The sequence below is a fragment of the Eutrigla gurnardus genome, assembly GCF_963514095.1.
Source record: "Eutrigla gurnardus genome assembly, chromosome: 12".
NCBI classification, from domain to species: domain Eukaryota; kingdom Metazoa; phylum Chordata; class Actinopteri; order Perciformes; family Triglidae; genus Eutrigla; species Eutrigla gurnardus.
The window spans coordinates 5,467,228-5,479,950 of record NC_139926.1 but is presented as its reverse complement, the minus strand read 5'-3'; the positions used below and the strand labels follow the sequence as shown (position 1 = coordinate 5,479,950).

At 43.7% G+C, this 12,723-nt stretch overlaps 2 protein-coding genes across 3 annotated transcripts in view; one reads left to right on the top strand and one right to left on the bottom strand.

Moving 5' to 3' along the window:
* The window catches only part of tsn (translin), a 4,849-nt gene extending 2,705 nt beyond the window's left edge, over positions 1–2,144 (top strand). The window contains exons 5-7 of the mRNA XM_084023338.1: positions 763–842; positions 1,394–1,687; positions 1,722–2,144. Of these exons, the coding sequence (XP_083879464.1) occupies positions 763–842; positions 1,394–1,627 (314 nt within the window). The 3' untranslated portion in view covers positions 1,628–1,687; positions 1,722–2,144. The remainder of the gene's footprint in view (positions 1–762; positions 843–1,393; positions 1,688–1,721) is intronic.
* Positions 2,145–2,590: 446 nt separating this feature from the next.
* arhgef49 (Rho guanine nucleotide exchange factor 49) overlaps positions 2,591–12,723 on the bottom strand; it is a 66,064-nt gene continuing 55,931 nt past the window's right edge. For both annotated transcript variants that reach the window (XM_084022564.1, XM_084022565.1), the window contains exons 5-8: positions 12,000–12,210; positions 8,297–8,886; positions 6,270–6,415; positions 2,591–5,964 (exon numbers count right to left, since the gene is read on the bottom strand). In XM_084022564.1, coding sequence (XP_083878690.1) covers positions 5,130–5,964; positions 6,270–6,415; positions 8,297–8,886; positions 12,000–12,210 — 1,782 coding nt within the window. In that variant the 3' untranslated portion in view covers positions 2,591–5,129. The remainder of the gene's footprint in view (positions 5,965–6,269; positions 6,416–8,296; positions 8,887–11,999; positions 12,211–12,723) is intronic.

Genomic DNA, 12,723 nt, shown 5'->3' with positions numbered 1-12,723 from the left:
CCATAGGGTCCATAATATTTATTTTATTACATTACATTATTATTTATTTTTACATAATAAAAATGCCGCTGTGTGTCTCCGTCCAAAACCCGCTGCGCTCAGCGCTGTCTGCTCGCACAGATCCGCTCGTGCGCACATGCGCTGATGCAGGTCGAGTGTTGTCGAGAAATATAAGCAGAGACGGCGCTCCTTAAAAACAACATCACGCCATGTGTGTGTAGTATTAGGACGTGATGACGTATGTACAACCGGCCAAAGCCCGTTTGCCCCCCCTCCCCGGGGGGGAGGATTGTTTTTGATAAGATGTGGAACTTTGAGTTAACTGCTGTTGAGTAAACCTATAACTTATATTTTACTTGATAAAATAAGACAATATATGCACTCATATGTCGTTGTAGTGTTTTACAGTATCTGTAGCTATTAATGTGATGCTCATCATTTTCCAGCCATATTTTTCTGGACCCTGATCATTTCCATCAACCAGCACCTTAATAAGTCACTCTCTCCTTGTGATCTTGAATACACTCTGGTTGAACAAAAATGTTGAATGCAAATAATAATTGCAGAATTGCAGACTGCTTGCTGTGCCACCTGACTTAATCCAACTGCACCAATACACCATCCCACGCGTCTCGTCTGTTTAGGGTTTTTTCGGTGGGTACCACCGGGCCTGAAAAAAATTCTAGGGGAAACACTGTTTGAGCCATTTGGGTCAGACGTGGTGGCATCACTTTTATTCCACTTTGTTCTTCACTCCAACAGTTGAGGTGGTGCGAGAGAAAGGCTTCCACCTGGATGTGGAGGACTACCTGGCAGGTGTGCTGATCATGGCCAGTGAACTGGTGAGTCTGTCGTCGGTGTCCAGTTTATTAGGGACACATACGTGTTTAGGCGTTGAGTTTTGGTCGACAAAAAACCAGTCGGAAGAGATAAAGTAATTTAAAAAATGCACTTTATGTGATTAAGTGACTCTCTTTGCCTTTTTTTTCCACCAGTGAGAAACTCTTCAGAACAATGTCCACAAATATGTTTGAGATGTTTAAATGAGTTTTGGTTGTCGGTGGTGAAGCTGGTCAGTTGGTCATATTTTTCTCATGTTTTATAGAGAAAACAATCGATTAAACAATGATTTGATAATTAAAATGTTGAATCATGAAGATGGTTGTGTTATTATGAAGTTTTGTCAAGAAAACATAACTATAACTGTCGGATTAAACTGTATTGAAAAGGCCCAGTGGGAGTTATGTTATGTTCTCAACAACCCATTTGAACAAGTTAACCAGTTGGTTGTTGTCGCATTCTGATCATTGATTCTTTGACTTGTGGTTTCCAAGTGTTTAAGCCTCAAATATTTCTATTTGCATAATAAAAAAACGGTCTTTCCGTCCTCCAGTCCCGGTTGGCGGTTAACAGCGTCACTGCTGGAGACTACACCCGGCCGCTCCGCATCTCCAACTTCATCAACGAGCTGGACTCGGGCTTCCGCCTGCTCAACCTGAAGAACGACCCGCTGCGGAAACGCTACGACGGCCTCAAGTATGACGTGAAGAAGATCGAGGAGGTGGTTTACGATTTGTCCATCCGCGGGTTGGCCAAGGAGGTCGATGCTGCCGGGGACAACAAGTAGACCCTGGTAGCTGCTGCATGTTAGCCCACCTGGAAGGATAGACCCAGGGGTGCACCTGAGGCTCCAGTAGCTGACGATGGGCTGAATGCGTGAGTGAGTGAAAGGTGCTTTACCGTCTGTCCGCCCCACTGGCGGAGTTTGACTCCCTCGTTCAGATCGAAGGTTCAGCTTGTTGCTGTTTTTTTGGCTTCATTTTATTCCTCTGCTATTGTTTCACAGCAGTCAACTTGTTATTAATCGCTGACATTATATTGATGTTAAATTCATTTGAGAAGACGCTGGAGAATTTCCTGCCATGACGAGCTCCTTTTTTGTAGCTATTTGTGTTTATTTCCAGTGAAACAAAAAGAGAATATGTTTGTGATGTCCACCAGATGAGTTCATGCCTGGTTGTATTCTTTCGGGCTCTGAATTATTGTCAAAAGGTGGATGACGGAGCCTCACAGGATAATCTGATGATTAATTCTAAAAATCCAAAAGATGACCAATAAATACATTTTACAGCATTTTCACCAGATTTTCATGATTTCTGATCATTGGCTCCGACCATACCGATACTTATCTTTTTATAAACGAGGCTCCAGGAGCGGTAGAGCCAAAGAAATGACAAAATGCATTTCACGTGATTTAAAGCGACACCAGTAAGTCTTGCAGAACAATGCTGACAAAAATGTCTGAGACATTTTAATTAGTTTTTGTCGTCGGGTGATGAGGCTTCCTCTGGAAATCCATGAGCGAGCACAAACTAGTCAGAATGTCGTACTGCATGTGATTCCTTTCATGTAGAAGCTTTGTTTCTATTGTTGGCTTCTGTTTGCTTCTATCCTGTCGTGGAGTTTCACTTGTACCGTTCTGTGTTCCTGTCTTTGAATCAGTTGTCTTAAAGATGCTTTAAATGACTGTAAATATATTTCTACATTTCCAGCTTGGTCAGACTTTACAAATATTGCACAATGAGCAAGGTCGTGTTTAAAATCTTTTTAATTTAATTCACAATATATTACATTGGGGAAATAATACATCAGGTCTTCCAAATGCAAATGAGGAAAACAAAAGAAACCATATGCAACTCAGCAGGCTTTGTTATTTGTTTTTACATTTTGAAATGGTGTCCTGTGTTGGTGTGGAGTTGAGCAGCCTCCAAGACACAGTGATTTGCTACCTCTTCTAGTGCTACTTTATCGCAAACATAAAACAGTATCAGTCTTAAACAGTGGTTTTGGTTTGCTGAAATTAGGTTCCTTCTAGTATGAAGAGAATGAGCGAGACTGCAGCGTTATACTATTACTGACTCATAATAAAGTGCATAAACAAAATAAAGCCTTAATAAATAAAAACACTAAAATAAGAGCGATCACATAGCATCAGCCAGTCAGAGGAACAATTCTATTGCCTGTAAATTGATCTCGAGCATGTCGGAGATCAATGCTACTGTGACTCATTGCAGATGTTTCAGTAATAACAGTAATCAAGGCACAACAGCTCATTGCTAGGTCACATGATAACACACTGTTCATGACGACATGGTTAGATGTTTCTCTTTGGAGCCAAGTTAAACAGTTTTTCAACCTTTACGCCTAAAATGAGAGATTTCATGTTATGGCAATTTAAAAATGGTTTTATAGTACTGGGATTATATAGAAATGGTGACGTATTCAAACCTGTTTGACTGAATTCTGTATTACGAATGTACAGTGCTGTAATAAGTTGTGGGTTTGTTCATTAACACAGTCAACTATATAAACATGAGAATACTCTTCTGTAGGTATGGGACTTTTTGAAAAATGTTCAGGCATTATTTAGATAAAACGATTAACCAGATAAATCTATAACCCAAATAAAAGTTTGTTGAAGCCCTACAAGTAAATCAAACAAATATCAATACAGCTGTTCCCCTCTCATGGCCTGGTCTATGCAACAGCATATGAGGTCCTGAACGCAAGGTTGAAAAACTCTACACTTAACACACACTGAGGTAAACTGTAGTGTTTGACTTTATCTGTGTGACGTGTCAACAGACGTTAACTAGACTCCTCACTAACGGCTTTAATGGCACAAAGATTATCTTAACTCGAAGGGAAGCTTTAACACCAACCAACGCGTTGAATCTGCCACCTGAAACTCAGTAACGCCAAATGAAATGCAGGTAGAGTAGCTACGTATTTTGGAAATGGCAGAGATTATTGCTGTCATGTGAGTTGTCATTGAAACACAGTGATACAGGAGGTCTGCTCAGCCTCAGAGAGGCTCAGCTCAACTGCATCTCTGGCAGTGAAAGTTGCTGTACTGACAACGTACAGGAGAGGGCGGCACACCGACAGGAGAGGGCAGTGACGACAAACCACTGAACAAAATCTCTGGACCACGTCTCCCCCTTTACACCAAAGACAAACCCACAGCCCCACTGTCGTGTATAAAAAGTTACATTTCGTTTTTTCTTCTTGCAGTCAGCCGTGTTCAGTCATGCTTTTCATCAGACGCACAGTATTTACTGAAAAAACAGCTCTCTCTCTCCAAGAGCAAACAGTCCTTACAATCAAGGCCGACAAGCACAGCCAAAGTTTTTTGGTTGTCCAAAAATCGGATATTTTCTTCTAACAACAGAAATCTTCATACACAACTTCATGACAGTATGGCGCACTTATAGCTTTGTAAGAAAAAAAAGTGCTGTATCTTTCTCTTATGAGACTTTGAGAAAGTATTTTTACTGAAATGTAACATGGTTTAACCGTAGAAACTGAATAGGAGTAGGACGGAAATTGAGCTGTTTTCCGTTGTCATAGAGAAGCTATGTCCTCTTCCCACTATTCCTCTTGGGACCTTATTTTGGGAACAAAAAAAGACAAATCATTTTTGATTCAGTTTGAATTGTACCATGAATTGAATTTAGTGCATTTAATTCAACAGACTCAACACCCAGTTTCAGAAATAAAGTCCCATGTGGAACATCGGAAGGGGGGTCATCACCTTTCTATTCGACTAGAACACAAGAAAACGGTGATTGTTCTCATTTATTATAGTGTCATTGAGGCCGTAAAGCGATGTCACATCTCGCTGGGAAGAGAGTGGCCGAGCTCCAGAGCCATATGGCTGGTTAGGTAGCTTGTCCTTGGCGGAGGGACTTTAAGACCCAGCGATGCCAATGTTCAGCTCATTTTCTGAAACCACTGTAGCACTAAAGAATGGTGGAATATTACTTTTGGTCTGCCTCTCTATTTTTCATAAAGTTCCTACTCCACTGCTCATTTTAGGCTTTGCTGCAAGACCTCACCTTGGCAAGTCCATGACTTGTCATAAGCTGGTCTATTTTATACGAAAAAATGATTGCGATGCAACGCTACTCGTAACAATATCAGCCGCTCTGTCCTGCTACGTTGATTTGAATGGCAACGTCTGTTCTCCTCCTATTTCATTTCTGTGGTGTTAACAGTGTGTCACTTAGAAATGGTTCTTGTTGTCAGTTTAGTTTTGCAGGTTATTTACAGTGGAACAGAGGTTAATCTCAGGAGCGGGTCTGGTTTGTGTTGATCATGATGTTGGGCAAAGCGTTGCGTCTTTTCCTCCAGCTGCCTAAATCCCGAGTGTATCTCTTAATCTGATGAAACCACTGCTGAGTGCGGGATTTGTCTGAGGCGCGAAAAACAAAAGACTCCCGCCGAATGTCGAGCACCTCGAATGTGTCCTCGCACTCCGGATCTGTCGACACCACACAGTTTCCCAGACGGATGGGCTCTCTCAGCACTGTGAACTTCCCACTGCTCTTGTCCTTGATGAGAACCAGCACCCCGTCTCGAATACTGTCCACACCACCGTCTCCCTGATCCCCCCGTGCTCCCAGGTCGGTGCCCTGTCCTGGTGCTTCATCGGCCCGCTGTATCCTCACCATCAGCAGACTCTGCACATTTTGGAACTTGAGGGCCTTGCAGCCCTTCTTCACCCACTGACCATCTGCTGGCTGAGACAACTGAAGGGGTCCCTCCATGACAAACCGGGTGTTTTCTCTCGCCCAGCCCACCGTCTTCATCGACACCTCTCGCATCTCGATATTGATGACCTCCCGGTTTTTGCGGCTGTCGCGGCGGAACGAGCGGAGGGACCAGGTGACGCCATTGCCCTCCTGTTTGGTCTTCATGTTGATGTGCTCCAGATGGGATTCCACTCGACTCTTGGCCTCGCGCAGACGTGCATAGTCAGGGTGGCATTCGGGAGTCACCTTAATGATGCGGCTCAGCAGAAGTGGGTATTTAGTCACGCGCTGGAGCGGCGCCATGAGGAAGGAGCGCAAGTTCATACGACGCAGTGCTGTGTTGTCATTCTGGGAAACATCCAGGAAGATTCTGAAAAAAGACAACAAGACAAAATTAATCTGAAAGCCAAGGGATTATGTTCATGTCCTGGGAGAACTCCTAAAAAGCTGATTAATGGGAATCGCAGGATGGCCAGACTCATGGACGAGCTGTGGTTCTGTCTAAAAATATGAATCATCGCAGCTCTGCTCTCAAAATAGACCTTCTTGTGAATAAGTGATAACCCGCCGTCTCATCCATGAAGAATTATAGAAGACAGCCGTGGCAGGAGGTAGAGAACGCTCCGAGAGTAACTTCCCACTAGCAGGAAGAAGAATCCTTGTACTTGTGTGTACCTGAGCAGCTCTTTCTCCTTCTCCAGCGTGTTGAGCATGTTGACCGAGGTGGACTGCTGCAGGCAGTAGGTCTGGAAGGCAGGCAGCATGTTGACGAACTCCAGAAAGATCTCCCCTATGTACACTGTGAGCAGATCTTCATCTCCCTGAGGTCAAACCACATGACAGAAAATGGTCAACCTGCAGCACATTTACGTCTTGCACCGGGACACGGTTCGTCTTAACAATTCATTGTTGTCCATTCTAGTTTCTAAAAAGCCCGTGGCCCATATATTTTCCCACAAGGACACACCACGCTCAGTGACTGGATAGTTTTGCCTCAGAGGCTACAGGTTTCAGGTGAAGCAACTGTGAAGCACCAAGCATGACAAAGCAAAAAAGTGAGCAACATATTGCAAAGGGTACATTGGCTATACGGTGTGTTGCAAGACTTTTTCAAGAAATTAGTGTCAGTTTCTGGATGGAAATGGACACATTACACTTTCAGTTGGATCAAACAACCTTATCATGAACATTATGGTTCCGATCATACTGGTACGTGTTGCTAGAAACCAGGGTTTTCCTATGGTCTTGCAAGCCAGGCGTGTGCTTCACTCTATTTCTAGTCACACCCCTTATCAATGTCGCACTTGGTTCAGGCAAACAATCAAATGGAGCAAGAAGCAAGCTTTACTACTACCTGTTTTGATGCCAGTAAGAACGGCAAATGCATACGTAAGGTTATTATTAGAGGTTTTTAGTTACTATGAACTAAATATTTTTTCAGTATGTATCTTTTCATGGGCTGTTTTCTCTCCTCCTCCAAAAACAGAGCAACATCAAGAGTTCCACGTCTGCTCGAATCCCCATTTGATCTCCTGGTTGGTCACGCCTCCTCGCTACAAGGGGTCATCAGCTGTTTTGCCCGAAGCACTTTGCCACTTTGTCTTGGTGTGATTGGGGCTTCAGGACATATTGTCCATCGAATGGGATTGAAAGTTGATTCTGCAACTTGAAAACAGCATTTGACCAAAGAATCCATTTAGTTCCATTTAGTATTTGGTTCTGAAGTTCTTGTTTCAAGAATGATACTTTAATGCCATAAAAACTATCGGTTGAAGCTCTCCAACTGCTGAACCGTACATCAAGAATATCACCAAATCTGCTCTTTTTACTGTATTTAGGTAAAATAGGATCAGCCCCATTTGACAATTTATTATTGCAATGCGCTTTTATCTGACCTTTCCAATAATAACTCTGGGCCTTTATTTGGTCCAAAACACAGCAGAGGCCTTACTAGATCTAAGAAGTTCAATGATATTTCACCAATTCCAATGGCATCGGCTAACAGTACAAGCAAGAGTTTGTTTCAACCTCTTTCTGACTTAAACTAGAAGTACCGCCTCACGCCTCCGCCAACCAACGTGTCAACTTACACTTTATATCAACTGTCAAATGTCATCACTTCGTAATTTCATCCTGTTAGACATTTGTGTGAAATTCTCATTATTAACAAAACATTTTTTGAGGGACCTTGACCTTTGACCTCCAAAATCTGATAAGTTACTCTTTTAGTTCAAGTGAAGATTTGTGTCAAATTTAAAGAAATTCCTTCACGGCGTTCCTAAGATACCACGTTCACAACGATGGGACAATCTGAAAAACAGATCCCAACGTACCACCTTCTTTACAGTCGTGGGACAGTGTTTGTTCAACTGTTCTGTGATTTTTAAAAGCATCTTTCGGCAGTAGAGCCTTTGCTCACTAAGCTCCAAGTAAGTATGTTCTTCAGGATCTGTTGAGATTTTGAAATGTATGATCTAACCCTCTTTTTCTTTTTACTATGGTACATTTTATTTTCACTGGTTTTGGACTCATTAACAGACTAAAATATTTTGTTGATGTGAAAAAAATGTTTTTCAGTGCAAAGAAGGAGTTTGCAATTTTGACTTCTCAATGGCATTATCAATGTGACCCTGAAGGTTTCTCATGTAATGGGATGGTAGATCTTAGAACATTAAAAACTGGACCACATTGTGTAAGGTCACCTGGTCGAAGGCCTGGTCGATGCTGTCCTGCAGGTGTTCAGTGAAGCGGTCGTTGACGTCTATCAGCTCCTGAACGTTACTGAACACCACAATGAGCTGCTCGGCCGTCAGCAGCCCAGCACTCTGCATGGGGCAGTAAAACTCTTCCTTGATGATGCGCAGGTCCTCGCCGTAGCTCGACTCCGTGTTCAGAAACTCCAGGATGGCCTCCTTTCGCTCGGTGCGCAGCTTGGAGCAACGTTCACACATGCGCTCTCCTCGCTCTTTGGAGGCCCCGTCCCTCAGTCCACAGTCTGGACAGGGTCTCTGGGCCTCCCAGGCTCTGAGGGAGGCAGATGGTCTTTTCCAAGTGCGAGACAGACCAGGGCCAATGCCGCTGTCCACGCGCTCCACCTCGGCTCCGCGGGTTCTGCGGTACCGGCGAGGCTCGCTGTCCTCCTCCTCTCGCTCATCACTGAGGCCCACCACTCCGCTGTCAACACTCAGGCTGCTGATGGTGCTCCAGCGATGCTGCCCAGACCGGGTCACACCCAGACCTGCCTGTCGCTCCTCGCCAGGGGGCTCTGAGCTACCACGAAGGGCTGCTGGAGCTAAAGAGAGGGAGATGGAGATGGTCAGATACGTTAGTGCTCATGATGCTTATGGATGGTTACTTGCGCACACACATGCACACACACACAATCCCTAATGAAAGGACATTTAATCTGCACTAGTCATTACTGGTCATCTCAGAATGAAGAAACTATTACAGATATCGTCTTTCTAAAATAATTAGTGCCCTAACCCTCCAAGGATTTATAGAGTTACTAAACCCCCAAACCAGTTTTTTTCAGCTGAAATCTAATGCATCTGGGTCTATAGCCTGCTAGTCTTGATTGTTTCAAGTCCAAATCTTGACATTAAATGCAAAATATTTATGTTGTGTACAACATTTCAAATGTTATATTCACACAGATGATCCATTATACAGGTGCTATCTTAATCATCACTACTCCCGGGATCACTCCCGGGAGTCTGGCTATGCTTTCTGGTCCAGCAGAGTCCACTGAGGTCCTGACTGATGCAGACTGCTAACTGGCCTGATGCTGGAAACACCACATTGTAGCTCCACCTGCCCGCTGTGTGACTGCTCAACTACTCCTGCTTTTTGGTCTATGGCGACGTGGTTGGGATGGATCCATCTCGGTGTGGCTGTGCCTGCTGCCATGGACTACTACTGCTGATACTATTGCTTCTGTTAATCCCACCACTACTGTTAATGCTACTACTACCATACTACCAACACCAAATGCAGTTGGAACCCAAGGGCCTGGGCTGCACGAGATTTCTGCCTAAAAGCCTATTAAGGTAAGGTTTTTTCTCGCCACTGTCGCTGTAACGCTTGCCCCTGGGTGATGTTGGGAATTTGAAATTGTGTTGACTCTTGAAATTTTGAGCGTATTCTAGTCCTGCTCAATGTGTTAAGTGTCCTGAGAGGACTTCTGTTGTGATTTGACACTATAAATAAAATTGAATTGAATTGAATTGAATTGAATCATGTATTAATATGACACCACTGGGTGATGATCATTCTTTTGGTCCTGAGGGGAAAACTCTCTAGTGTGTATCCGTTTTAATTTAAGAGCAACTAGGTCATCATTAGCATATGCCATATTGACTGACATCGACAACTGCATGTTGACAGGGAAGAGCACACTACTATCAGGGGAGTCTTGTGTTTGGTGGGGGGAGGTGACGACTGGATGCAAAGGCCAAAATATTCAGACAAGCGTGACACAAAGTTGCATAAGAGAAACAAAATAAATGTGGCTTGTAAACTACAAGGCTCCGTTATATGTTAATTCACAATTTAGGGTGATTCACATTCCCTGAGGATTTGAGGGAGATGTAATGAGGACATGGAGGTCTGGATGTATTTCATATAATTTATGCCCAGTCTGAGTGAAAATCATCTGCCAAGGACTTTTGAGTTGTTCTAATGACTTTAGACTTTTAGGCCTTACGTTAACTGACAGTCAATTTCTGCCTCTGCCAAGGACGGTATGTTTTTGGTTTGCTTTTTTGTTCGGTACTGTGCATCCTAAAACACTCTTACAGGGCTCAGATGTGTGTTGCCAGGTAGGAAGAAGGATTTAGCATTCAGATACTAAGAAGTTGGATTATGGGAAATGTAGTATCTCTCTCTCTCTCTCTATGCAACTTTTGTAACACGTGGCACGGCTGTAGTACTTGAGTCCAGTCTCAGTCTCAAGACCACTTTTTGGAATCTTGAACTTGTCTTGATCTTGTACCTCGTTGGAATCTACATTAACTTGATCCCATACCTTGATGGACTCAGCAATGACTTGAATCAATTCCTTGATTGACTCAGCATTGACTTGATTCCATGCCTTGTTGGCCTAGGCATTGACTTGTTCCCATGCCTTTTTGGACTTGGGATTGACTTGTTCCCATGCCTTGTTGGTCTTGGCATTGACTTGTTCCCATGCCTTGTTGGACGCTGCATTGTCTTGTTCCCATGCCTTGTTGGACGCTGCATTGTCTTGTTCCCATGCCTTGTTGGTCTTGGTATTGACTTGTTCCCATGCCTTGTTGGTCTTGGTATTGACTTGTTCCCATGCCTTGTTGGTCTTGGTATTGACTTGTTCCCATGCCTTCTTGGTCTTGGTATTGACTTGTTCCCATGCCTTGTTGGTCTTGGTATTGACTTGTTCCCATGCCTTCTTGGTCTTGGTATTGACTTGTTCCCATGCCTTGTTGGTCTTGGTATTGACTTGTTCCCATGCCTTGTTGGTCTTGGCATTGACTTGTTTCCATGCCTCCTTGGTCTTGGTATTGACTTGTTTCCATGCCTTGTTGGACTCGGCATTAACTTGTTCGCATGCCTTGTTGTAGACGCCATTGACTTCTCGGACCTTGACTATTGAGAACTGGTTGCTCAGCAGGAAAAATGGCTCGTTACAAATAGTCATAGCAGACGACAAGACACTTATTATGGTCTGGAACAAGGACTTGATTTGCTCTGGACTCTGCCTTGACTTGTTCTTGATTATCTTTGGACTTGGTTTGACTATCTGTGGTCTTGGTCTCAACTTGGTCTTGACTGCTTTTGGACCTGGTCTTGACCTGGACTCGATTAAACTACAGCTCTTCCATGAGGTGTAGAATTATTTTTTTGTCCAGGACCATCCGCTCTGCTCATTCCATGAGAACATCTTGTCCTCCACTGTTATTTTTATTTTGAAAAAAGTTTGTCTAAGCCAGAAGAGTTCTTTTTGTCTGCCTACTTGACATAAACTTCAAAATTCTGTGAAAGTGAACACATGAACAAATTGATTTCAAGTAATTCTGCTGGTATTTCACCAAAATGGGGCGCTTCAGTTTAAAAGACTGAGACATTTGTAAAAGTCACAATTATTCCTGGACAGGATTTGAGGATTTTAACCATCACCAAAAAACAATTCTTTGGATTTTGATACTGATTTAAATGCAGATGCAGATTCCAAATTTGCAAGCATTTTCATTTTCTAATGAAAAAGGCCTTAAATTATGACTCTTGGATGATTTGCTTACTGAATGCTTCCTAGTTTTTGAATAAACACTGTAGCTTAATTCTTTATCATTGTTTGATCAAAAGTAAAATAAAAACTACTATGCATTACTAAGAGACAGGAACTAAGTGACACACGTGTCATGTACTCACCACTGTCGCGGTCTCTGTCACGGTCTCGGCGGTGGCCGTGGAGCCGGGCGGCTGCAGCGATCTTCATCTCCAGCTGTTTGCGCTTGGAGGCGTCGGCTGGCATGGGGTCGCTGTAGTGGGGCCGGAGACGGCACTCGCGCTGCGCCCTCACCGTCTCAGCCAGCTCATAGGCTGCGTCCGAGCTGGAGCGCCTGCAGCCCAGACCGGTGTGCTGATGGATGGAAGGACACGTGTGTCAATCAGACGTTGCTATAGCAACAGATGAAGAAGGGCAAACCTCTCTAAGGGGATGAGGTGAGAGCGACAATGAGGCTCGTGTGTCAGTGGGGAGTTTTCACGGTGTTCACTGTCATGACATCATTACAAAACAAATCCTGGTTATCTCTCTGATCACAGCTTGTGGAACTGACAAGAATCCAGATTTCATACTGAGACGCAGCACTAATCGTCTGCCAAGTTTCGAGTCTAAACACAACACGGCTGCATCAAGAAATCTGCTCTGATCACAACTTGAAGCCTTGAAAATGAGATATAGATGAGTCAAAGCGTTTCCTGGCTGTTTTAAGGTATAGTGAGGAATCCCTGACATGGTGCAGCGCCCTGCACGGACAAACACTCCTCGCGTGGCTTTTAATAGCCTTTTAGGGCTTATCAAGCCCTAGAGAGCTGACCTAAGATGGAAAGTTCAAAGGTCATCGCTATGACACATGACTTCATCACCCAC